This window comes from Orussus abietinus, unplaced genomic scaffold (assembly GCF_000612105.2).
Source record: "Orussus abietinus isolate OABI.00-Male unplaced genomic scaffold, Oabi_2.0 scaffold9, whole genome shotgun sequence".
NCBI lineage: Eukaryota > Metazoa > Arthropoda > Insecta > Hymenoptera > Orussidae > Orussus > Orussus abietinus.
The window spans coordinates 304,546-328,329 of NW_019396004.1; the positions used below are offsets into that span (position 1 = coordinate 304,546).

The following is a 23,784-nucleotide window of genomic DNA, read 5'->3' on the forward strand; positions in this document are numbered from 1 at the left end:
GCGCGTGCACTTCGACTCCACTCTTGGCTTTTCCGTCGACGTTTATTGGTATAAACAATGCACAATGCTTTGCAACGCGCACAAATCGAAGCTGCGACCTAGGGCGTCTACGGTTTCCCCTCCCGAGGGCCCCGTACGCGTTTTAGTCGGTCCTTTGGTCGATCACCGATCGATGCAACTGAAAAGGTGAATGTCGTAGAGTAACGCGTGAAAATGTATCGAGTACGCGGGAGATAAGCATTCCCTACAATATGTACCACAATATGTACAAGCAACCGAAGTGCTTTGCTTTCCTCGTATCGAAGGGATCGACTCCGAATTGATCGCGACAAAGGTACGAATTAATTGCTACGATTAAAAACCTCCATGAAGATCGGTGGACGTTTGGCTTCCGTCGCGTAGAAATTCTTGAACAAGGTATGGGGGATCTTTCGTACGGTCTCGGGCATTGTCAGTGATTTGGGATATTTATCACGCAATTTCGCTATGCAGATGCATGCTACCTTCCGACGCCGGAAGTCCGTCTTCGCGTATTTACACCCTCCGCATCTTTATAAATAGCGTTCACTTAAGTCTCCGAGACTGGCAACCTAAACGCGTTGAACCTTAATCATATTTATATTTATATATATATTATCATCTGTTACTATAAACTCACAGCTGCGTCAGTTAATAAGACACTGTTACTCTTCCTCGAATATGTTAACACCCGCAATAACGGTGGAAAATCAGGTATTCTCGTGGGTCATGGTGGGCGGTCTACGACGCGGTTGAACTTCCCTCCGGTTCCTTGTTTCCAATCGGAGGAACATTCACCTTTTCGGCTGTACCGCGCGCGAGATCCGTAGATGCGAGATATCGATGAAAATAGCGCGAAAGGCCAAGCGTTCCCGTTCCCCTCTAGATCCGCGCGGTCGACTTCGTTATCGACGCGCGTCCTCTGATCGATCATCGAGATCACTCCCCACCCAGTCTTTGTCTCGCTTGGTCTTCGGTGACTTCGGTTCGGTCGAGCCAGTCGAGTCTCTGCCGTCATCGCGATAGGTTGTCCGCCGCATCTCAGGTTAAACTCTCCCTCGAAATTAGCACTTCGAACGAGCGATCTCCGATAAGAACGTAAGCAAGTAGTCGTAGTAGTTTTGGTATCAGCAAACTATTATCGTTGTCTGTTCTCCGTTGTTCGGCGGGAACAGTTTGATGTTCTCGGCGTTCCAGTGAAGCAACGCGCTTTGACAGACGACGCTCCACACGTACGGGATGAAGAACTCCTCTGGCTGTTCCTCCTCGACGTACTTGAACTTCAGTTCGGGGAACTTCTGAAAAGTGAGAAGCGCTCCGATGAGTTCCCGAAGATTCATCGGCTTGGTCGTGGCAAGTACTTCCTCGCGCTACGAAGGCTCAAGGTACGACGTCATTTTTCTTCGCGCGAAAGGATAGGGTAACGATTGGTACGCACTCTTAATCGGTCCTTTGGCCACTGACACGTCCCTTGCTCGATGGTAGCCAGTACTTGACTCACGCCAATCTGGGATTGATCTCGCTGTTCCAGTTTGTACGAGAAGAAGTTAATTACGGAGTCGATGTTTTGCACTATATCTTGGAACGCGGAGTGCGTTCGGAAAGACTGGAAAATGTCCTTCTTGTACAGGAGCGTGTAGATCAAGTTTGGATTGTGCGCGAGTTGGTGCGTCAGGCAGCTGTTTATTATTTCGAGTACCATGCGCAGGACTTCCTCTAGGATGGTTAAATCTTGAACCTAAAATTACGTTCGTCGAGGAATCGGAATATTAATTCGATAGCATCGGCTAGTCATTTTTTTTTTTTAACGGAATCCAACGTTACCACGTCCGTACAAGCTGCACCGCCGTTGACGTTAACCGTGATGCTGTTAGAGTTGGCAGGAGACTGCGAGCGAATCTTTCCCTCCAATCTTGCATGCTTTTTCGCGAGAGTCTCGAATAGACTCAACAGTCTTTGACTTACGTAGGGATGCAACGATCTGAACTGTGCAGACATGTTCGCTAAAGCAGCCAGACAGTTGGTGTGCAAATACTTGTCCTAAAAATTATTAATTCATCGTAACGCATGTTTGGTTCGTCGAGACGTCGTTTCAAGAGGTTTACGTACTCTCATTTTAAGCATGTTGTATTGTATAGTTCGTATAACTACTAGGATAAGAAGACCTCCCAATGAAATCTCACTTATGGACCTTTCCGTGTACCAGGTAATTCCCTTTAACACCTGAAGCATTTTCCGAACCATTAATTTTCGTTTACATTTTTAACCTACAGGTACGTTGGTACTTACGATTTCGTGTATTCTTTTATTAAAGGTATCATCTTCGCTCAGTATTAAAAGTATGATAAGGGACATGTAAATGTGATGCGACGTGTTATCAGGAGCATGGTATAATATCTGCAGTATAGGTATCACCTAGAAAAAAGGAAAACAGGAGTGGTTTAAATAGGAATTAAAATTTAGTTTCGTTTAGACTCACCAGTAGATGTATATCCGGCCTTTTCATGATATACCGCTTGACATTTGCATTTCGATGTAGCAGCATGTACAGTAGCAACGTGACTTCATCTGACTTTTGTACTCTGTAAATAGTCTCGTATAATTTACTTAAATTAAATCTGAAGGCAATGACTGCCTTCACCGGCGTTGGCACGTGATCGTCTGGAAAAAAAGAAAAAAGATCATTTTGATGTCGGACAATTTTTAAACATTTCGAAATATGACAAGAAAAAAAGATACTGACCTTGCACGTTGGTAAAACTAAAAAGAGCGTGCCTGTATGGATTGTGCGTGGCGGTGCAATGGTTCGTCAGAATGAGCAGGAGCAGCAACGATTGACTAGCTAAAGGAGTTTCCGTGTCTCGTTTCTTCTCTTCTTCTTCGGCCGTGCCGTTATTACTGATTTGAACGTTTTTTAAGCCACTCCTCATACCCATTGTGATCACGTTCCATAACCCTGCTGTAGTAAGGTGACGGTATGGTAAGAATCCCTGAATATTGAGACTTCATTGGGACAGGCAGCAAACGTACCAGCAATACTGAACACTATGCTGCCACCGCTCTGCTGTGTGAGCAGACCAGGTGGAGCATGTTCTTGACGAACAAAATTATGTAGCAACGTGCACACTAGCACAGGAGCGTGTACATTTAGATCTTCGTGCATCGCCATTCGATAGACATAGCTGTACTCGGCAGGGGTTTGAGAAAATAATTGTACCGACAGAAGTACGAGCAGACAGTTGATTGCCTCCAAATGTATCACGTATGTGAATTCACTGGGAAAAGAGTTTCCATTAAATTTATTTCCTCTAACTAGTAGTACAGTGCTCAAACAAAAATTAACTCACCATAATGGTACATCGATAATGATCGCAATCAATGCTTCAAAGAATGCTGAAATTCGTACTAAAGAAGTGTCCTGAATTTCTTCGGATAATGGCCGTGTTTCGGCATGTTTTACCATTTCCTCCTCTCCAACCGTTTCCAAGAGATATTTTAAAATACATCTAACGGCGAATAATGCATTGTACGTCTGCCACATTGATATTAAGCTGTGCAATCAAAAAACAGAATACGTGACTATCAATGGTCTCATGAAAATTTCTTTGAAAACCTTTTACTGCATGGTTTAATATGTAGCAACATGAAGAAGCAAAATTGTAAAATAACACTGTACCTGTCAGTTTTTAACGTAGTTAGGAGTTCGTTGCTTCGATTTAAGAAAACTTGGATCAAGGAGCCAAAGTTACCGGTCGTTAAATTATTAGTTAGTAATTGCTGACACGTAGAATCCAATCGTGAATCCAATTCTATTTGGTCGTTTCTCGTAATTGGGGGTCTGACGTTAAAGGACAAAAATTGAGTCCAAAATGGATCGTTCAGTGGGATGGATTTTTTCCCACAAAATCTCTCCAAATAGCTGTTCTTCGAGAGGTCTTCATAGCGACTCGGTGTAGACCCCATGACGTTAACAGTGAAATACTTTAAATTCACCGATTACTCATGTTCATGCCTAAGAAAAATTTTGTCTAAATAGTGAAGATTCATTCGCGGTGTAGCAATAATATTTTGCAATGCAAAAAAATTGTGAACTACCAAACTAACCTTCCTACATGTACAGATTGAAGAGACTGTCAAAGGTGGTCAAAGGGAAGGTTAGGAAGCACCGTGATATCGTTTGCTGATCTATCGTAATTGCACGACAGAAAAATTCAGGAGTTTCATGGAAATATACTTATAAAAATCTTACGAACTGACATAAAATCGAAAATACGACCGAACATGACACTTACTACGTTTACACCGAGCGTTTGATGTGGCAAACATATAAAATCAGAGATTAATAGAGAGTGGCTATGCTTCCATGTTTCGTAGCTATAGTGAATCATTGCCACCAGGTGGCCCTCAACCAAAACTGTTCCACATTCTACATATAATTTCGTGCCGTACTACAGCAAAACGGCTTTTTTGAGGAGTATGTACATATCATTTCCTCGGGATGCTCTGCCCCCGATGAATTTGATTCGCACCTGCGACCACAGCTCGACGCGAAAGGAGGCAAGTGCACGAGCCGCCTGCATTCTCTACCGAGGACAGCACAGAATGCGATCGCGCGGCCCCTGCCAGGATCAATCTCCCAACTCACCTCTCTCCGCGTCTTCCCATATAAGTTGATCCGCGGCTTCTATATCGGTGTGGCGAAGCCAGCGCCTCGGTTAGCGTGGAATCGGCGTTATTTTAGCTGACGAATCGATATTCCGCTCAAATATTGACTTCGGGATAGTGCGGTGTGTCGCAGGCCAGGCAAGCAGGCGAACCCCCGCTCGGGTGGCAGCGATGCTCCTTTGAGGACCGTGCGAGTCGTCTGCGAGGATCCAAGGAACCCCGAGGGCCCCTTTGAAGCCCAGGACTGGTATCTCGGCGACTCTCCCAGGCCATCGCCACTGAGGGCTGCGTGCGCCCCTGCGAGCCCTCCTCGTCTACCCGACGATGATCGCCGCGGCTTCGCCCTCGGGCCTCGCGCTCGTCTTCGCCTTCGCCCTCGCCCTCGCCCTCGTCCTTGCGCCCTCCGACGTCAGGGCGCTCGACGAGGTCGCCGCCGCCTCCTTCGGCGACCGAGCAGGTGACTTTTCACCTCTTAATGCCGTTGGTATTCCTGCGCCGCTTCTGCTCCCTGCTTGGCTCGCCCATGCCGCTCTTTCGCAATGTACCACTTTGTATCGCAATGTACCTTTGCCTTGACACATATCCTGGTAGCGTCAGGTAGAGTATTCCCAAGCTCTGGTTTTTTGGGCTTGCGTCTGCAAATTGCAAGCAGGTTCGTAGTTGGGAAGATCTATCGTCGATAGGTCGTGTCCCCATTGATGTCGGAGTCGGACAGGATTGGGAGTCCTTGTAGGAGGTCGGTCCAGCCTATGACAGTCGAATACTATTTCAACGATTTTAAACCCGTTAACCTTTGGTCCGGCATGCTATTCGGTTGTCGAGTGGACTAGGAGATCCGTAATATGGGTCGAGTTTAATTAAATTGATTTTGAAATGCGTTAACGACGGGTGGAATGATTTTTGTGGATGGACTCCACTCATTTTCAGCCATAGAAGTATTTTGTATGCATTCTAGACAATGAAATTTTCTTTAAAAAATTGGAAGGGCAATTTCCATTCGACTAATATGACAAATACCGGTACAGTTCCCAGATTGGAATTGGAGAGCCTAGAGAGTGGCTACCATGGCCTCGTTAAGGAAAACGAGACTTTGGTCGAGGTAACACCACAGATACGCGCGTCAGGAGCTAAGGTCTGCTCCTTCCGGATCGCGAACAAACACCATGGCGAAGCACCCTTCGAGATCATACCGAAGGAGAAGAACACCGCGGAATTGAGAGCCATTAGGGTCTTAAACTGCGAAAAGAGACGCAACTACAAGTTCGACATCGCTGCTGTCGGATGCAATGGAGTGCAATCCGAAAAGTACGTAACCCTCGAACCACGAATTCTTCTCGACGGTACAGTGGCATGAATTTCTTTTGAGTCTAAAAAATCACAAGTACGCGTGAATTTTCCAGCGCAACCGTGCACATCACAGTGGTCGACGTAAACGAGTACGCCCCTCAGTTCCTGCAACCAGCCTACGTCAGCACCGTCGATGAGGGTCGTCTCTACGAGGAAGTGGTGCGAGTGGAGGCTTCCGACCGCGACTGTACGCCCAAATTCGGTGACGTTTGCAAGTACGAGATCCTGACGGCCGACCAACCGTTCGTGATCGACAACGATGGCGCGATCCGTAACACCGAACCCCTGGACTACGAGCGCTCCCATAACTACATCCTCAGCGTGGTGGCATACGACTGCGGCATGAAACAGTCAGCCCCGGCGATGGTTACGATCAAGGTCAACCGAGTCTGCTCCCCAGGTTGGAGAGGAATTCCAGAGAGAGTGGACTACGCCCCAGGTTGGTATCCTTCCGTCCCTGTAACTCTCGGGACTTGTCAAACAAATTGGATAAATTTCTGATCCACGGTTCCCACAGGAGTAGGATCTCAGTCCCTGCTGCCTTCGGCGCGCCTGGAACTTTGCGACGCCCCTTGCATCCTACGGAACCTGAGGGTAACCCTGACTTTGGCCACGGACCACATCGGCAAGGGTTGCGACCGAGACACCTATGGAGTCCGCAGCCAGCGCAAGCTCTGCGGAGCCTCCAGAGACAGCGTGGACCTTCTTCCTACCCCTGGACCGGCCTCTTCCTGGACCTCTGGCCTCTCCCGAGACGAAGGCAGGGAAGCCGACGAGATATTCGAGTTCGACGGAGCCAGCTCTGCCGCCATCGTGCCTAACGACGTGCTCGACCACTCCCTGGCGAGGAAGTTCAGCATCGGAGTCTGGGTGAAGCACAGGCCGAGGCCCAGGCAGGATCCCCACGTCAAGGAGCACATCCTCTGCGCCGCGGATGACCACAGTGAGTACGGGTTAAAAAGGGACCCCCCGGAGTCTCGCGCCAAGTGCATTAGCGGACGGACTCGACCGAGTTTCGGACCTTTTGTAATTACACCTTCCTCGCAGACCGTAAGAGGAGGGCCCCGGAATTAATCGCAACGACTCGCCGCGCGATAATACCCAATTTATTTCTCACGATACTCTACATCGATTCGAGACGTTCTCGATGATAAAGATTTCCCAAGGGTGCGCTTTTCGAAGAAGAGGAGGAAGAAGAAAAGGAAATCCCTTGGATGCCTTGGCGGCATCCCTTGCTCTCGGAAACGTCGATCGATCTAGTCCTCCTCCTCCTGCTCCTGTTGCTGCTCTCTCCTGGCCCCGTGATGGTGACCGTGTCCGAGTTTCAACCCACCCGAAACTTTCCAACTACGGGCCTCCCCGCATGACCCAAAGTTGAGGATGTGAACTGGAACGAAGGTAGCTCGTTAGGAATTTCCCGACATCGGGACGCGCGAATCGAGGCATCCTCGAGGCTTCTCTCGAGAAGGAAAAAAATGTTTCGTCGTACCTCGGCCGAAGTCAGCATCGTCGTCTTGGTGGCACAGGAGTTCGCAGAGGTTTGGGTAAGTGACCCCGTTGCTCCCGCAGACGGGTCTGGAGGTGGGGAGACAGTCGCACCGGTGGTACACCCGGCCCAGGACCAGGAACCCGCAGGCCAGGACCAAACCGATCGTCAGCAGTACCTTCATCCTTCCAGCTCGATGGAGACTTTCGACCTGACACGAGCGACCCACTGACGACCCCGAAGAGACGACTCCTCGCTACCGCTCCCGGGTTTTATTCGGCGGCGTCGTCGATCGATTGCCAATTATCGGGCCGCGATAACCGCGACCCCGGGAGGAGCTAATCGGATCGGACAAATCGGAATGGCCCGTGACCGGTGTCGATTCGATCGGCTCGAGAACAACGGGGATAACGGGGAACGAACGGGAGTTACGAGAGGCGATGAAACGTAAACGCGACCACTGGAGGAACCGGCTGCGAGCGGACGAAATCTCCGATTTCGGAGGCGTACATTCGACGCTCGTCCTCGAAGAAGATGAAGGCGATTGCGAGAACGTTGAAATTATTTATTGTAACTCGGACTCGAAGGCGTGGAACGAACGCGCGCAAAGAAACGATCCTCGTCGAGCGGTCCTCGATTAAGAAAGCGGCTTGCCGCACTGTCCCTTGTAGGCAATTTGAATTTCTGAAAAGAACAATGAAGAGCGTTTTAAGGCGGGACTTTAACACCGTGACGTTAAAAACTGTGCAAGAAAAATATTCAGAGGCGTCGCTTCGCCGAGCCTTCTCGAAGAGAGCGGCTGGACCGAGCGACGAACATAAATACTTACTAATTCCAGTTTCCCTGAGGATTCGATCCTGACCGCACTTGAAAGTGCACAGGTTCCCATAGGTGCGATCATTCGTACCGCACACAGGGTCCCATTGTCTGGTGCAGGAGCACTTCGATCGCGTCGCGCTTTCCTGGCCAAGGGCCACGAAAGCCGCTATCAGGAAAATCGCGAGCACTGCCAGGATACGCATGTTGTCGGGTTTCTCTTCGAGTTTGCGGAAGTCTTCCAGCGCCGGTTTAATATACGACGGAACATCCTCTTCGGGGCTCGTTAACTTTTACCCGGATCTCCAGGCCACGCGGGCGGTTCGCACGAGATCGTGTCGCCGTCGCGTCGTGTCTCGTGACCGAGAGATAAACGCGCGCTCGACGGTCAACCGACCTCGAACGGCTCCGCGGGAAAAGGGCCTCTCCTTCGGGGATTCCCTTTTCTCGAGGGTCGCGTCTTCCGAAGGAAGTGCCCGAAATCGGCGCTATAACGCTCCCTAATTTTTTCTCGCAGAGATGAACCGGCACCATTACGCCCTCTTCATCCGAAACTGCCGGCTGATCCTGTTGCTGAGAAGGGACTTCTCCGAGGGCGACCCCAACATCTTCCGGCCGGCCGAGTGGCGCTGGAAGCTGGCGCAGGTGTGCGACGACAGGTGGCACCATTACGCGATCCAGGCGGACTTCCCCCGAGTGTCGCTCTTCGTGGACGGCGAGGAATGGAGGGCGGACGAGAAGAACCCCGAAGTGATCGACGACTGGCCGCTGCATCCCGCGAAGGACGTGAACACGACCCTGGCGGTGGGGGCGTGCTGGCAGGGCTCCGACAACGGGACCAAGCACCACTTCAGGGGCTACCTGGCGGGGCTGTCCGTCCTGGTGGGCCGCAACGAGAAGCCCGACGTGCTGGCCTGTCTGCGGCGGTGCCAGGAAGGTGGGCTAGAGGAACCCGTGTTGCGTGGTGCACGGCAAAGGGCGAAGGATCGAGAGAGGAGTCAAAGACGGGGTCCGATTTTTCTTTCAGGAATAAGGGTGCCGTCGATGGACCTGCTGCAGCCGGGCACGCAGCTGCTGACCAACTCGGACCTGACGGAGGTGCGCATCGACGGGGACAACCGGACGAACGTGGAGGCGCTGCTGCGCCGAGTGGGCTACTCGAATTCCCGGCGCTTCCCGACGCCCGGACGACGCAACTTCCGACTGGAGACGAGCGTGGCGTGCGAGGGCCCGGGGGCTAGGCCCCTGCCCATCCCCGCGGCGCAGTCCTACGTGACCGTGCTGCCGCCCCCCAGGCCCGGCATCTCCGTCAACGGGAGCGGCTACGCCGCCCGCGAGTACGCCGAGTTCCGGCTGGGCGTGCGCGTGTTCCCCGACGCCCGGGTGACGGCCGGGTCGGCGGCGCGCCTCGACGCCTGCGCGGTCAGCGTCTACCCCAGCCTGAACCCCGACCACGAGAGCCTGGGTCTGCCGGCCGAGGCGCTGCGCCACTCCCGGCTCATCTCCGCGCGCATCGACCGCGACGGGGTCGTCCTCTCCGGGGCGGACACGCCGCGCAACTACCAGCAGCTCATTCGGCTCATCACCTACGCGAACCGCAAGCCGGCCTACTACCTCGACAGGGTCTTCAAGCTGACGTGCTCGGAGCTGAGCGGCCGGTTCGCCAGCAACGAGTACGTGCAGACGCTGGCGGTGATCCACCCCAAGGAGGCGACCACGCCCGGGGTGTCCCGGGCCCCGGCGCCGCCGGCCGTCGTGCACCTCCCCGAGCCCGCCCCGGGCCACGCGCGCCTCTCGCCCCACCACGCCGACCTGCCCGAGGAATACGCCACCCCCGCGGTGCCGCGCGCCGCCGCCCCCGGCGGGGGCGGCCGCGCCGTCACCCTGGTCGCCGCCGCCTGCGTCGGCTTCCTCCTGCTGATGGCGGCCGTGGGCGCCGCCCGCGTCCGCGGAGCCGCCCGCCGACGCCGCGCCGCCGGCGACGAGCTCGCCGCCGAGACCGAGATGGCCTGGGACGACTCCGCCCTGGCCATCACCGTCAACCCGATGGATCGCGTCGCCGAGCAGCGCGCCGCCGCTCGCCGACCCGCGCCGCCCGACGACGACCCCTACGACTCGGCCAGCACCGACTCCGAGGACGGCTCCTATCGGGCCGACGACCTCGACACCTCGGACTGCGAGAACGACTCCGAGATCAACGAGCACCGCCGCCAGGCCCACCCCCATCACCACCATCGCCGGGCCCGCCGCGACTCGCCCCACGACCTGGAGTGGGACCACCGCGACGTCTAATCTCCCGTCCTCCGTCCCCCGTCCCCCGCTCGTCGCCGCCCTCTCTCTCCCTCTCCGCATCCGTCCCCGTAGATGGCGAGTCGAACGTCGGACGAGATCCTCGTCTCGAGCGAGCGACGCGGGATCAGGCCGCGCGTCTTCTCATATTCCTCAAACTCGCCTCCCTCTCAGTTTTCTTTTCTCGCGCGCGCGTTGACTCCACCGTCTTCTCCCTTTCCACCGCGCGAGCGCTTCTTCGCGACTGATTTTGCTAGACGGAGGAGACTTGGAGAATTCGCTGATAGGGTTCCTCGGCCTAAAGCTCCGCGACCGCGCCTGGCGATCCCGCGATTCCGCCGTTTTACAGAAATTCGACCGATTCGGGCCGCGCGTCTGTCCGCCATCTTGGCTCGCGCAAGAACGCACGCACAAGTTTTTATACGGCCAGGCCGCCTACCCCTTTCTTCGTACCTATACGTTTAGGTAGACCCTCGACCTCGTTGTCTCCCCCTAGGATCTTTTCTACGGCGTTTCCGCGCGCTCGCGTTTCCTGGAGAATCTTTCTTTTTCTCGAACAAAACGGTGAGTCGCGCCAACGCTTCCCTTTTCTTTCCCGCTTTATCTTCCTCCGAGGCCCTTTCTTTTTTTCTTCCCCCTTTTAAGGCGATTCGCGTCCCCTCGCACGCGTTGTACAGATCGAACGAGGGAAAGTATACGGCGTGCCGTCTCTCCTATGAACCGAGCGGACGCGCTTTTCTCGCCTCTCCCACGTTTACCTGTAATCAAGGAAAGGCGAAAATCGTGAATTACGCAGGAATGCGTATACAAAAAATACGGCACACAAAACCCGTAATACCGGGCGAGTCGACGATTCGTTTTAGCCGCTTTTAATTCCGTCGCAACGTCGGACGCGTTTCTATTCTCAATTATGTGCATTTATTTTAAACTCTCGACTCGCCGTTTTACGCATTTACCCTATGGATTCCTTTTACGCGGATTCTATAGGCGATCGATTTTATCGCGAAAGGAGGAAAGGACGCGCTTCCTTCCGTTCCCTATTTTTTTTTTTAATCCCTCTACAAGAAGCTTTTACCGCGAATTATCCTGCATTCGTTATACCGCCGTGCATATAAACGGGCTTTACCCGCCGAGGAGAACCGTATGTGCACGTGTTATGCGAGGGAGACGCAGAAATATATATATATATATTAATATACACGTACACACCTACACACGGCACACGCACGCTGATGAGATACCTACTATTGAGAGATCACGTATCGATATCTATATTGTAATAGAATGTACGAGACAATTTATTTTTTCAAGGCGCGTATCATATCATTTTTATAAGAGGTCTGTCGTATTCGATCGTTTTTCCCGTGGATCCTTAATCGTAGAATTAGTGTCGTTCGTTATCACCGAATCGAGCCCGCTGATAAAGAGGGCGACTTCGACCCGTGTCGAGAACTTATATTTCTTTCCCTCCAATTTCTCATTAATTAACCTGCCCGAGTTCCGTCACCGCCTCCTCGAGCTTCGCTATCGATTATTAATCCTTTTCGCAATAAGCGCTCCTCCCTCGCACGTAAGATTAATCGTTGTTGCACTTAGCGTTAATTGTTAACAGTCCCCACTTCTTCCTCGCTTATTTCCGTCAGGTCAGTGTTTCGGTTCGCTCCGCGGATTAACCCCCGATTAATTTTTTCGTTTTCTCCCAATTAACGGGGCGACAAAAGTTTGATCATCGGTCGTTGATCGTTAATTCCTCCGCCATATCGCAGCGATTTTATTCGCTCCCTCGGTTTTGCTTCCTCCCCGTAACGGTGCAACAACGACTTCGGCCGTAATTAACGTGGCGTTAATTTACATTTCCTTATTTCTCGTATCGTTTTTTAAGTCGAATCCGCGTGTACACGTTCCAAGGAAATTGGACAGTAGGGTACGATATGGAGATATGCAAGAGTTTCGTACACGATGTGTGTCACCTATGTAAAACTAATCTTCCGTTCGGGGGAGAGAGAGAGGGAGAGCTGGACGGACCTTCCTCTTTCTCTTTCCCCTCCCCGAAGGAGAAAAATGGAGAAAGTTGTGCACTGCTTAAGAATTAATGGAAACAAAAATCGAACGTCCCCCGTCTGACAGCCGAGAGATCTATCCGCTGTACTATATAAAAAAAATATATATATATACCTAGATTATCGTGCGACCGCGGAAAGAAAGGAAACGGAGAGAAGTGGGAGAAAATGGAGGAAACGCGGAAAGAACTCGCAGTCCGGATCTGGACGTCTCGTTCTCGCGCCGCTTTTCCTTTTCCCTGTTTTCCAAAATTTTCTCACGCCTATCTAATGATCATCGCGATCAACGAGCGAAAGTAGAAAAAGAGAGGAGTGAAATTCTCGTCGCGGGTGCAATATTTATAACCAGTACCTATACGCGATTAATTAATCAATCAACGCCATGTACTTAATTTCGTTACGCACGCCCAGTCGTTAATACTTTAGGTCGCAAAATGTAACTCGCGCGAGTGTATGCTAATTTTAAATTTTACATGTAAAATTATTCGCGTTAAAAAAAAAAAAAAGATAATGTCGTACGTCACCGCCAATTGCCGATTGCGATACATCGGTATCGAAGGTTGCCGAGTCGGGACTAAATTTGTACCTTTTTTTTTTTTTTTAACATAAGCCTTGATTAATCTTTAATCCTCGGACGATCCGCTTAAGCAAGGTTTACCGCGTTCTTGCCAGGTCGTCGCCGTGATTTCGCGCGACGCGTAGAGACGAGAGCAAAAAAGAGAAAAAGGCAACTCGCGGTGCGCGAACGAGACGCGCCACGTGGGCGCTTATAGGGATAAGAGAGGGAATTCCTCGATAATGCACCTTATCGGAACGGGGACTCGAATCCTGCAGGAGTCCTGCCACTCGTATGTACGCCTATCCCTAGGGACGAGTTTCTCTCCCGATGGGATACCTCGTCGTCGATTTCCGTCAGTATGCCCTCTCTGCAAACAAGGAATTATCAATACAATAACCCGTCTAGGTGTGCGCACCTAAAGAATGTACTTAATAACTGTAACGAGGAGGAGAAGAGATACTACAGCTAGGTCCTATATATATATATATATATCACCGTATTTTGTAGGCAGCTAATAACACATGTATGTACATATATATATGCGCGGTGTCGTTTCGTTGGCTGGCTGTTATCACCTCCGTTCGATTAGACCGAGCGCCCGATTTTACTGCACCGTCGATTGTCGGAGAAGTATCGTTAGAGTTAGGAGCACCGTGAAAACGTTTACCCGTGGACGTGAACTACCGAACAAATGGCGTCCGACGCGAGGGAAGGATCGCCAGGCGTGGAAAAACTCCGTAGAAAGAAAAAAAAAAAATATCTCCCCGCGTTCTTCGCGCTATCAAGGTTCAATTAAGCTCCGCCTCGGCTTAAACTCTCCGTACCCTTTCCGGATCCGAGAGGTCGTCCTTCCGGTTCCTCTTCCTCCGGAGAAACTCACGGTCGACCGCTTCTCTCGACGCTCGAGAGAAATATAAAAATAAACCGAAAGGAACCGGAAAACCGTACACGCGTGCACAAATTCCGGCGACTTCGCTAAACGCTAAGAAAAGAGAAAGAAAAAAAAAATGTCCGTAAAGCGATGGAGAGGAAATGAGAAATAATAACGTAGAATACTCGGAGAGGGGAGAGTGCCCGCTCTCCGTGCGGAATTTTTTCCTCGCGGTACTTAATTAAATAAATGAATAAAAATATATATATATATATGTATACATATATGTGCGCGCGCGGCAAACGATAGGCGATCGGGCGGAGAGAAAGGACGAAAGAGAAGGAACAATTTGCCACGAACGGTAGGCCGTATCCGATTACTAAGAAAAGGAACAAAAAAGTCGAGAAAAAAAAAAGGAAAGCATAATAGAAGAGGAGTCCTCTAAATTCCCTCCTGGTACGGATCGACTATGTGTTAACTAATAAGATTAATAATTAATATAGTACCGTTAAGGGACTAATTATATAGCGAAGGGGGAGGAGGGTATCCCAGGCTAAACCGCGTTACATATACAGCCGTCTAGGGGAATCTTTGCCGAGCTAACTTACAAGGAAACCGAAAGACCCTGCACCCTGGGGACGTGGGCCGAGCTTCTCCTGGGCCGAGATTTCCGCCAGGCTGGCGGAATTCGTTTCCCGTGGGATGTCGACGCGAAACGAGTCCTCGGAGAATCCGTTAAAGATACTCCCCGTTACGTGCGCCAAAAGGGGTCCAAGATCCAGAATTTTAGCCAGAGGGGGAAATAAAAGGGAAGAAATTAAGAATTGACGGGGAACGGAAACGTTCAGGAGAGGCAGGCCGCGCGTCTCTTCCGCAACGCAACGAGTCACTCGGCCCGCAGATACACTTTAAAACCTGCTCTCCTCAACTCGGAAGAATTGTTTATCGACGATGTTAGAAACTAGCACGACACGCTCGCGCACCTACCCGTCGCACAGGCTAGGAGATTGAAATATTATATCTAAACGATACATATTATAAATAACATTAAGACGTCAACTGTATTTGTTTAATAAAGATGTACATTCGGAAAAAAATACGAGAGCCTGGGCAGAGTTTCGCGCCAAGTGCAATGCCACGACCCGACCCGTCGAAGGCTAGCCCTAACAATAAAACGACGTAGACCGTTCGATCGATGATTTGATCTTTATTCAATACTTATGGACACGTTTGTACACGGTTAAACGCAAATACAAGGCGCCCCGGAATCGTCAGCTCCTTGGAAAGGCGACGGAAGAAGCTTTGGGATAAAAGAAAATTCGAGAAAATGGAAAAGAAACGAAGAACCCGCGAAAACGAAGGACGTCTATCTCTAGATAAAAGACTGGGCGACTGTCGGAGGTCTTGGGATGGTGGAGGGACAGGATGGACAGAGAGGGGTGCACACCTTTATTCTCTCTTTTTATTGCGAAGCGGGGAAGTGGCGGACCGGCCGAGGACCCGGACCGCGAGCTATGTGGCGTCCTCGAGAACGAGCGACACCCGATATACACAACCAATTGATAAAGAATATGATCGGTTCGACTAAACCTGCGAGCACGAATCTCCTTATTCTTCTCTCGCGGGTACGTATATATGTATATGTATATGCATATATATATATGTATAAGTATATATATATATATAGCTCTACGGATATCTCGACGTTTTCTCTCTTCTTTCTTTCCCTCTCGGGCCACGTTCGCCGAGCGATTTCTCTCGACGTACATGTACATATATCGGTATTTCTCTCTCGCAGCACCGACTCACCCAACGTTTTTCCCTCTTCCTGTATTCTCGTATTCTCTTGCATTAACCATTGCTTGAGTGCTCTTCCTAGAGGCCCGAGAACGAACTCGACGGGGGGGAGGCCGGTTTCGGATCATATTCTTTCTCACGAGTCGCGCGACACGAACCCTCGGTTTTCTCTTGATTTTTCGAGCCTAGCCGAGCGAGAAGAAGCGAAACGTATTTCTTCTCTTCCGGCGGATCTCTTGTCTTCGACTTTTCGTTTGCAAAACCGTTCATTTTTTCGACACAGAGAGTTCCCTCTATCATCCAATACCTCTTGATTCAAAACCTTATAAACAAACAAACGTGTTAGAGGACTTATTCGTACAACGTTCAGGCTTAAGTTTGTCATTTTTTCTTATTGCTTTTCCTGTCTGTTTTTTTTTTCTTTCTCTCCTAACGTGTCTCTTTCTTTCTTCCATTCACTCGCACACTCGCACCCATTCTTGCTCTCTCTCTCCCTCTCTCACCTTCTTCGTAATAAAGCCTTACGATAGATAGACGGATACATTTATAGGTTTACGCGTAGCACATTAGCGCAGCTTCGTACCATCTGGGTGGTAGTCGACCGTCGAATGGCTGAAATACAACTTTGTACCGAGGGCCAACTCCCCTCGAGAGGGGGCGAGAGAAAGAGAGAGAGGGAAGAACCAACGAGACAGAACCTCGCAACAATTCCACATGCGTATTCCAACCTTCACATTATCGCCGGACGAGAGTAAAGAGTATAACTAAAAACCTTATCTCCTTTAACTTTGAGATACGTCGAGCGAAGAGTAGGTCTGGGGAAGTTCATGAAAATAAAGTTCCGCGTCCGTTCTGACCTTACTCTTTCCTAGGCAAAAGAGGCTAGAGGCATCTTTTCTCCGTTCCAAGTGTCCCATCGAAAGATCCTCGATACACCGTACTTTGTATCCGTCATCTCAAACTCCCCGATAAGTAGGCTCGAAGCTCAAAAGTTCAAGACACCTCCGAGCAACGAAAATTATCCCGCTATAACTATACTTTTAAGAACTCCTTCCGGTGCACCTCCACGAATCGATAAAGTTCAATCGAATATAATTAACGGACAGAATTAAATTTAAACCTTGCGAGATGTTAACCGACGAGGCCTCACGAATCAATGAAGAATACTTTCCCGATTTTTAAAATCACAAAGCGTTAAAGGAAAGGTAAAATGATTTCGAAGCCGTGAAGAAAATAGCGGAGACTTTGGTCAGGAAAGGCTCGACCTCTTCGGCTCTACTTATCGGGCTCCTGTCGAATCCGTGCAATTTTTGAAATAGAGCCGGGTAAGGTGAGAACGGTAGGGTGGTAATGCGGCGTTTGCATAAAATGATTTGGCACCGTGCGAGTGTATTACTTAGAAGTAATGGGGATCAAAGGATCAAGTCACACAAACGGCTCCCAACACCTGGCCTCTCGCATCACACTCGTGCCACTACATATCGACCTGAAATTCATTAAGCAACAAAGACCGTGATTGTTTGGTTAGGTACGCGCGTTTTAGGTTAGCTGCACTTAGCTAATACCGCGAGGGGTTTATCGAATTCTTGCCGCCGAATCCTCCCTAAAGTAGCCGAATAAAGCCGGCGAACAGCCTTTCCCGTGTCTCGCTAGCGCCGATTTATAATCGATGAATTTCCAATAATCGCGCTATCGGGTCAGATTCTATCGTAGGTGTCACATTTTCAATCATGCACATGTATTGAGGCGCGCATGTAATATATTTCATTACCTGGTACTTCATACAAAAACGACAGCATCTCTTATCCGTTTAACCTCGTCGGGTTGATTTCCTATATTAAATAACGAATGCCAAGTTATCCAGTACACTTACGTGGGGAATAGGAGCGTGATCTGGACCGGTCGTATCGAGAACGTCGTCGGTTGTAATATGGACTGGGCGACCGTCGGTAGCTTCCTCTGTAACTACTCCTGAGGGGGATCCCCGGTTGATAGTTCGTTAGTAAATCGTCCATTAAAAAGGACAGGAAGAACGAAAATCTTTAACGTTATCCAAGACGGTGGATAGTATCGGTTCTTACTCTCTACGTCTGGGTCCGTCCCAGCCTCTGTCGTGCAAGTGGGTTGGTTTGCCCATGTAAATTCCAGGAGTAGGCGTATGAGCTCGTTGAGTAATTGAAAAATCTACTCGTATTCGCCGGCCATCGATTTCCATTCCCGTGCACTGTTCTTTTGCTACCTTGGCATCCTCTGACGATTCAAAATATACAAAGCAAAATCCTCTAGACCGTCCAGTCTGAAAAACCATGATTCGATTATCCTGGTATTCCTTTAATTGCTCCACAATCGATACATCTTATTTTGTAAAGCGACCCGAAGGGGAGATTCAAGACTCTCGTAGAATAAATTAAATTTACATAGAAATATTTTAAAAGATGTGGCCAGATGCCTTTGACGTATCGCGGAGACTTACCAAGCGAACGTTCTAAATCTCTGGTTCGATTTACTGTACCCCCTGATAATTATTTTTAATCGCACATTCTAACGCGATACTTTGCGTTTAAATGGCTATTTCAGGGGAAGAATATTTATACCGTGTACACGATCTCTCTCGATTGATTAATATAACCACTTTCAGGTCGCTTTACCTAATAATTGTGAAACACGCACCTTTGCATCTATGACAACCTGTACTCGCTCGACAACCCCATACTTGGAGAAGATGTGATAGATCTGATGCTCGGTGGTATAAATGGAGAGTCCGAAGACACCGAGACATCTCGAAGGACAGGGGTTGTCGCGGTTGCCGACGTGACGTCGCCTCGAGGACATGGGGCTCCTCGAGTGCGAGCGGTAGACATACCTGTCCCTTTCGCGGGAATACTTGGAACGGGAGTACGAGCGAGACCTACTGCGGGAGTACCGTACTCCACGGTAGCTCGATCTGCTTCGACTGCGACTGCGGGTGCGGCTGCTGCGGCGTCTGTTGCTCGAGTACTTGCTCATCTGATAGGACTTCCTTCCCCGGGAAGCAGATCTGCTACGTGACCGTGAATATTTCCCTTTGACAGGTCTGTGGCCCTCTTTGCGCTCTCGTGACTTGCGCGATCGGGATCGCGATCTAGAGTTTCTCATTCCTCCGTCGCTGTTTTTAGGCCTTCTGGGACTAGCGCTACGGCTACCGCTACGCTACTGGTTAAAACGAAGCATCTTAATCATCTTATAACTAAAGCCGAGTGAATTTCTTACAACACTATAAATCACTATGTTAACCATCCAACAAAATCCATGATAATTTCCATTAATAAACTTCCTCTTAACTTAATTTCATCCTGAATAATAAACAGTTCCTCGATTTTCCGGGAACGTTCGCACATGTCGATGAGCGCGATCGAGAGCGCTGAATAACGGTCGCGAACGAGTTCGAAAGACAAAACCCTGCCACTTGATAATCTCTCCCTGACTCTTAATACCATGATAATGACAAAGAAAAAAATGGAAACAAGATAAAATAATGCGAATAACTCGGCCGGCAGCAAGAGGTGGATATCGGCCCGCGAATCAATAGTGGCGGCAAAAAAGAAGCGATCACTCGCGGCGTGTAGTACGCGCCATTAATCCACCGCGACCCCGGCCGCGTAATAGCCACAGAATACGAGTCACGACGAGCCTCACCTCAATGGCGCTCATTTCACTCGCGTCCTTGTCGACCAGGTAACGTCAGGAAGGACCCGCGGGCGTTCTCGGGTCCGTCGAAGCGAGAGAAAAGAAAATCCACGGCGTCACCAACGCTTTCCGAACGGAGCTGTAGCGGCAAAATGGCGGTGCCTCTTCTCCGTTTAACAGCGAGTCTCCATGTGCGACTACGTGAAGGGAGAAGAAAAGGCGGTAGGTGCCGGCCGGCGCAAGAAGCACTCTGATTGGTGCACGCCGGAAACGGCGCGCTCCAATTGGTCCGCCGCGTTTACCTCAAGAAGAGCATCGATTCCACTAGGGGGACAACCTACCGGCATACATCGCTAGATGGAGCCACCTTCTCCCAATTAGTCGATAACTATGCTCCCTATCTCTTTCTGACAGTCGTTTTGTCAAGAGACGAAGAATGCAAGCACGGAAAATCAATTCGGACCTAACCAAGCGCATTAGGGAGGGTCTGAGTTTAAAAAACACGAGAGACGAAGTCACCGGTGGAGGTGAACGTGCCGGGCTTTAAAGGAAGTCTCTAAAAAGAGGGTGGGACGAAATGGTCTAGACGTTGATCTCTCAACCTAATGCACAGGGACAGTTACGGATTTGCGCTGTGCCGTGTCATTAATGGATAGAATTTCCATTAATGGTAAGAAACTTAACTAATTAACAATTACTCCAATGTCATTCTCCCGAAAGCTTGATCTTTGGCGAGAGCTAAGAAACTCTTTACTATCTATCCGATTCGTTTCTACCAACAAAAGTGGAACAGAAATTACCTTGTCCAGGAGGCTCGCAGGATGTTGAAGTCGTCGTCATGAAAGCCAGGGATTCATAGGAGCAGTCTCGTCGTCGACGTCAAAGCACAAAAAGTTACGATGGTTCGCGTGATCCCGGTGCATAACTTCCTGGGGCAGAACGTGGCTCAGTTGGAGGAGGAGCCAACGGCAGCATGCATAGCCCACGTAGGCGAGGACGAGGCCTTGCTGATAGCATTGTCCAGTCACTGCGTGGAGGTCCGGGATCTGGATGCTGCCAACGTCGAGCCAAGGACCGTCTTCCCGACGGTGGACAAGGTCGAGTCGATGCGCCACTGTGTCCAGGGTAACTACGTGCTGGCTCTGGAGTCCAAGACATGCCGGGGCTCGCTCGTGGGTCGCTTTGTGAGGGTCTACGTGAACTGGGGCTCGAAGGCGAACCGAGGGCGAGCTATCCGGGCACGGATCGCGGGCAGAGTGACTCCCAGTCCGAACCCTCCCTCGGACAGCCTGGAGATGATCGAGCTTCCCCTGGATGGCCTCGACGCGGCTCCGGCGGCGGTGGCCTGCTGCCAAGCGACCGGGAACCTGTTCGTTGCCGGAGGGCCGCGGATCCTGCTCTACGAGTACAAGGTGGAGACCCTGAATCCAACCAAGCTGCGGTTCATCGACTTCCGGGCAGCGGCCGACCGCGGTTCTCTGACCCTGGGTTTCACCCCAGAACGGGTCGACGCGGTAGAAGACGTGATAGCGGCGTGTGACGCGCGACGTCTTCTGGTGTTCCGACTGGCGGCCGGAGGTTCCCCGCAACCCGATCAGGCGCCAGATCCCGAAGAAGTCCCGGAGACCACGGACGGGCCCGTGGACTGGGACCGACTGGCAGCGCGCGGCGCGCCAACCGTGGAGCTGCCCGGCGTGCTGGCGGAGCGCGGGGTGGGGGCTCCGCTTGAGGCCAACCCCGACGAGGCGGTGGCGAGCGTGGAGCCGGGGGGGCGCTACTCGGTCGAGCATCTCGTGCGGATGGGCGCGGCGCTGGGGGAGGCCTTCTCGTGCTCCCTTCTGGAGCCGCTGGATCCCGAAGCGGTGGGGTGCGTGGCGTGCACAGGGAGAGTGGGCTACGCGTTCCGCATAGGACGCGGCGCCCGGGGTCCTGAGCTGCGGCCGCGCGTGTACCCGCTGACGGCGTCGGCGCGACGAGTCGCTCTCGAGCCCACCGCGCTGCATGCCCTGACGGAAGCGGGCCTGGAATCGTACGCTGCTCGGCTGGGTCCTCCGGGGCTGGAGGCGGGGCCCGACGAGCCGCCCGAGGGCCCGCCGTTCCTGATTGGCCTGCGGCCGTTCCCGGGGGTGCGCGAGCTCGCGTGCTCGGGTCGCCACCTGGTGCTCGTGGCGGCCGGTGAGGCCCACTGGGCGATCCACGCCCTCGCCCTGCCCGGGCCGAGCGACGTGCGCCGCGACATGCTACGCGCCGCCGAGTGCCATCGCGCCGCCGAGCCCGCCACCTACGGCCGCCTCTTGGCCGAGGCCCTGGCCCTGGGGCCCTCGGGCCCGGGTGACGAGTGCCCCGCGCTTTTGGCCGATCACCTGCTCGGCTCGCGGTCGGCGGCCGACTGGCGGCGAGCGGCGCGCTGTTACCGTCGCGCCGGTCTGCCGGCCGCCAGGGTACTGGCGAGGGAGGGCGTCGTCCACGCCCCAGGTCCCGGGCGCGCCGCCCTCGTCGCCGAGCTCCTGGCCGGCCTCGACGCCGCGTCCGGTCCGGAGGCCGAGGCCGAAGCCGACGCCCTTTTCCAGAGCCACGACGTCCCGGCCGTGCTGGACCGCGACGCCCCCGACCGCCGCGCTCTGCCCGAGGCCGTGCTCGCGAGTCCCGTCCTCCGCGAGCACGCCGCGGACAAGCTGATAGAGATCCTACGCGGCCGAGTCGCCTCCTCAACGACCGACGACGCGGGTCTCGTCGAGCGCTTCTCCTTGGCGCTGCTCCTCGCCGAGACCGGGGCGTCCGGGCCCGCCGCCGAACTTCTCGAGGCCCTGCCCGATCACGGCCTCGAACGCGTCCTGATGCGCCACTGGAAGTTGCTGTTCGACTGGACCCCGGTTTCCCGGGGCTACCGCGGAGGACCCGGGTTCTCCGAGCTCGCCGGTTGCCTCATGCGACGTCCCCGGAGGGGCCTCTTCGCCAAGGTGCTCGCGCGCCTCGTTACGACCCGTCTCCTCGCCGCCCGCATCGCGGTGCGCGTCTTCCTGGGATATCTGCCCTCGCGCCTCGGTCGCGACGGTCTGGACGCCGCTGGCGCGCTTCAGCTCTTCCTCGAGGCCTACCTCGGCGAGAGATGTCGCTCCTCCGGATCCCCCGAGGACCCGGACGACGCGGAAGCCGAGCGCGAGGCCTTCCGCATCCTCGTGCGCTCCTACCTGGGCAAGCTCGCCCAAGGCCGGCTCCGCGAGGAGGAGGAGGACCCGCGGGAGCTCGGCCACGACCCCGAGGAGCCGTACCTCTTCGCGAGCCGCCGACCCAAGTTCCTGGACCGCCTCGCCTCGCAGCGCGGGGTCCACATCAGACCGGAGCTCCTCAAACTCCAAGCTCTCCTGGCCAGCGGTCGGCTGCCCGCCGAGTCGCTTCGGGACGTCGACCGTTTCCTCGAGGAGCAGGATCCCGGCGGCGACCTCGCCCTGCGCATCCTCTACCGCCTGGACCCCGCCGCGGGGACCAGGATCCTCATCGACGACTGCCCGAGGGCCCTGCTCGAGTACGCCCAGGTACCGTCCCCCCGGGTCTCCGGTTGGATGCCCGAAAAAGAGCTCGCTCCGACCGCCTTTCGATTTTTCCAGTACAAGTACACGAGGGCTGCCGAGTGGAAGATGCTGATCGAGATGCTGCAGGGGAAGATCACCTGGACCGGCGGCGACAAGGAGCACGGCAAGGTGTACGGCGAGATCATGAAGGGTAAGACCCTCGATTCCCTTCTATCCGAGGGCCTCGCGATCGATCGTTGAAAAATCCCTCGTTTCCGCAGAGACGCTGGTCTACCTCGTGCAGATCTTGCCCCTGAAGAGGTTCCGGTCCTTCCTGCCCAGGGAGAACGAGGCGATCTTCCAAAAGTACTCCGAGGTCTGCAGTCAGGCGATGCACGCGGACCACGTGAGATCCATGATCATGGAGACGGGGCACCAGCTGCTGACGACCCTTAATTTTTGAGGTTCCCGATGACTCCATCTCGTTCCGTTATTCGTTCTCGATAGATCCTTTATATCCGCGTTTTCGATATTCATAGTCTATCCATGTTCGTGCGCGCGTATGCATACGTCAAGGTACGCGCGCCATCGTGATTATTATGAAATTAATACGTATTAGGACCAGTTGCGATCGTATCGAATGGTGTATTTCACGTTCCCGAGGATCCTTCATTCCCTGAGGGCCTCCTCGGATGCTG

At 52.5% G+C, this 23,784-nt stretch overlaps 5 protein-coding genes across 12 annotated transcripts; 2 read left to right on the plus strand and 3 right to left on the minus strand.

Moving 5' to 3' along the window:
* Positions 1–23: 23 nt before the first annotated feature.
* Positions 24–4,372, minus strand: LOC105700925 (dymeclin). The gene is made up of 11 exons (XM_012427218.2): positions 4,123–4,372; positions 3,695–4,030; positions 3,366–3,569; positions 3,049–3,293; positions 2,762–2,977; positions 2,498–2,679; positions 2,308–2,433; positions 2,128–2,241; positions 1,843–2,058; positions 1,457–1,756; positions 24–1,316 (listed from the first exon to the last, which is right to left on the minus strand). The coding sequence occupies exons 2-11, from the start codon at positions 3,979–3,981 to the stop codon at positions 1,146–1,148; spliced, it is 2,061 nt and encodes a 686-aa protein (XP_012282641.1). The 5' UTR covers positions 3,982–4,030; positions 4,123–4,372; the 3' UTR covers positions 24–1,145.
* Positions 4,373–4,669: 297 nt separating this feature from the next.
* On the plus strand, positions 4,670–13,973 carry LOC105700872 (calsyntenin-1). The gene is made up of 6 exons (XM_012427102.2): positions 4,670–5,140; positions 5,709–5,988; positions 6,084–6,469; positions 6,548–6,973; positions 8,850–9,269; positions 9,360–13,973. Exons 1-6 carry the CDS (start codon positions 5,008–5,010, stop codon positions 10,622–10,624), a joined length of 2,910 nt encoding a protein of 969 aa, XP_012282525.1. The 5' UTR covers positions 4,670–5,007; the 3' UTR covers positions 10,625–13,973.
* LOC105700874 (serine protease inhibitor dipetalogastin) lies at positions 7,115–8,107 on the minus strand. The gene is made up of 2 exons (XM_012427107.2): positions 7,520–8,107; positions 7,115–7,417 (listed from the first exon to the last, which is right to left on the minus strand). Exons 1-2 carry the CDS (start codon positions 7,698–7,700, stop codon positions 7,287–7,289), a joined length of 312 nt encoding a protein of 103 aa, XP_012282530.1. The 5' UTR covers positions 7,701–8,107; the 3' UTR covers positions 7,115–7,286.
* A 1,325-nt stretch (positions 13,974–15,298) lies between the features above and the next one.
* Positions 15,299–19,750, minus strand: LOC105700873 (transformer-2 protein homolog alpha). Of its 4 annotated transcripts, XR_001104157.2 has the most exons (6): positions 19,584–19,750; positions 18,579–19,097; positions 17,990–18,204; positions 17,782–17,879; positions 16,412–17,394; positions 15,299–16,230 (listed from the first exon to the last, which is right to left on the minus strand). XR_001104157.2 is itself a non-coding variant. In XM_012427105.2 (5 exons), exons 1-5 carry the CDS (start codon positions 19,596–19,598, stop codon positions 16,205–16,207), a joined length of 873 nt encoding a protein of 290 aa, XP_012282528.1. In that variant the 5' UTR covers positions 19,599–19,750; the 3' UTR covers positions 15,299–16,204. The 4 variants fall into 4 exon arrangements, 3 of the variants coding, with proteins under 3 accessions (XP_012282528.1, XP_012282527.1, XP_023290114.1); XM_012427105.2 differs by lacking the exon at positions 16,412–17,394; XM_012427104.2 differs by having other exon boundaries at positions 15,299–17,394.
* A 254-nt stretch (positions 19,751–20,004) lies between these two features.
* On the plus strand, positions 20,005–23,722 carry LOC105700871. 5 transcript variants are annotated; one of them, XM_023434343.1, is made up of 4 exons: positions 20,005–20,244; positions 20,360–23,110; positions 23,183–23,297; positions 23,368–23,722. In XM_023434343.1, exons 2-4 carry the CDS (start codon positions 20,474–20,476, stop codon positions 23,547–23,549), a joined length of 2,934 nt encoding a protein of 977 aa, XP_023290111.1. In that variant the 5' UTR covers positions 20,005–20,244; positions 20,360–20,473; the 3' UTR covers positions 23,550–23,722. The 5 variants fall into 5 exon arrangements, with proteins under 5 accessions (XP_023290111.1, XP_023290112.1, XP_023290110.1 ...); XM_023434344.1 differs by having other exon boundaries at positions 20,368–23,110; XM_023434342.1 differs by having other exon boundaries at positions 20,384–23,110.
* The last annotated feature ends 62 nt before the right edge of the window (positions 23,723–23,784 follow it).

Coding starts and splice junctions, on each gene's coding strand:
- LOC105700874 (XM_012427107.2), bottom strand. CDS start 7,700: ATGAAGGTACTGCTGACGATCGGTTTGGTCCTGGCCTGCGGGTTCCTG. Junction 7,418..7,519: donor CGATGCTGACTTCGGCCGAG/GTACGACGAAAC, acceptor CCTTCGTTCCAG/TTCACATCCTCAACTTTGGG.
- LOC105700871 (XM_023434343.1), top strand. CDS start 20,474: ATGGTTCGCGTGATCCCGGTGCATAACTTCCTGGGGCAGAACGTGGCT. Junction 23,111..23,182: donor CCCTGCTCGAGTACGCCCAG/GTACCGTCCCCC, acceptor CGATTTTTCCAG/TACAAGTACACGAGGGCTGC. Junction 23,298..23,367: donor GTACGGCGAGATCATGAAGG/GTAAGACCCTCG, acceptor TCGTTTCCGCAG/AGACGCTGGTCTACCTCGTG.
- LOC105700925 (XM_012427218.2), bottom strand. CDS start 3,981: ATGGGGTCTACACCGAGTCGCTATGAAGACCTCTCGAAGAACAGCTAT. Junction 2,242..2,307: donor ATAAAAGAATACACGAAATC/GTAAGTACCAAC, acceptor AAAATGCTTCAG/GTGTTAAAGGGAATTACCTG. Junction 1,757..1,842: donor GTGCAGCTTGTACGGACGTG/GTAACGTTGGAT, acceptor ACGTAATTTTAG/GTTCAAGATTTAACCATCCT.
- LOC105700873 (XM_012427105.2), bottom strand. Junction 18,205..18,578: donor AGGTTGTCATAGATGCAAAG/GTGCGTGTTTCA, acceptor ATGGTTTTTCAG/ACTGGACGGTCTAGAGGATT. Junction 16,231..17,781: donor ATCACGCTCCTATTCCCCAC/GTAAGTGTACTG, acceptor TTTGTTTATAAG/GTTTTGAATCAAGAGGTATT.
- LOC105700872 (XM_012427102.2), top strand. CDS start 5,008: ATGATCGCCGCGGCTTCGCCCTCGGGCCTCGCGCTCGTCTTCGCCTTC. Junction 6,470..6,547: donor GAGAGTGGACTACGCCCCAG/GTTGGTATCCTT, acceptor CGGTTCCCACAG/GAGTAGGATCTCAGTCCCTG. Junction 9,270..9,359: donor TCTGCGGCGGTGCCAGGAAG/GTGGGCTAGAGG, acceptor TTTTTCTTTCAG/GAATAAGGGTGCCGTCGATG.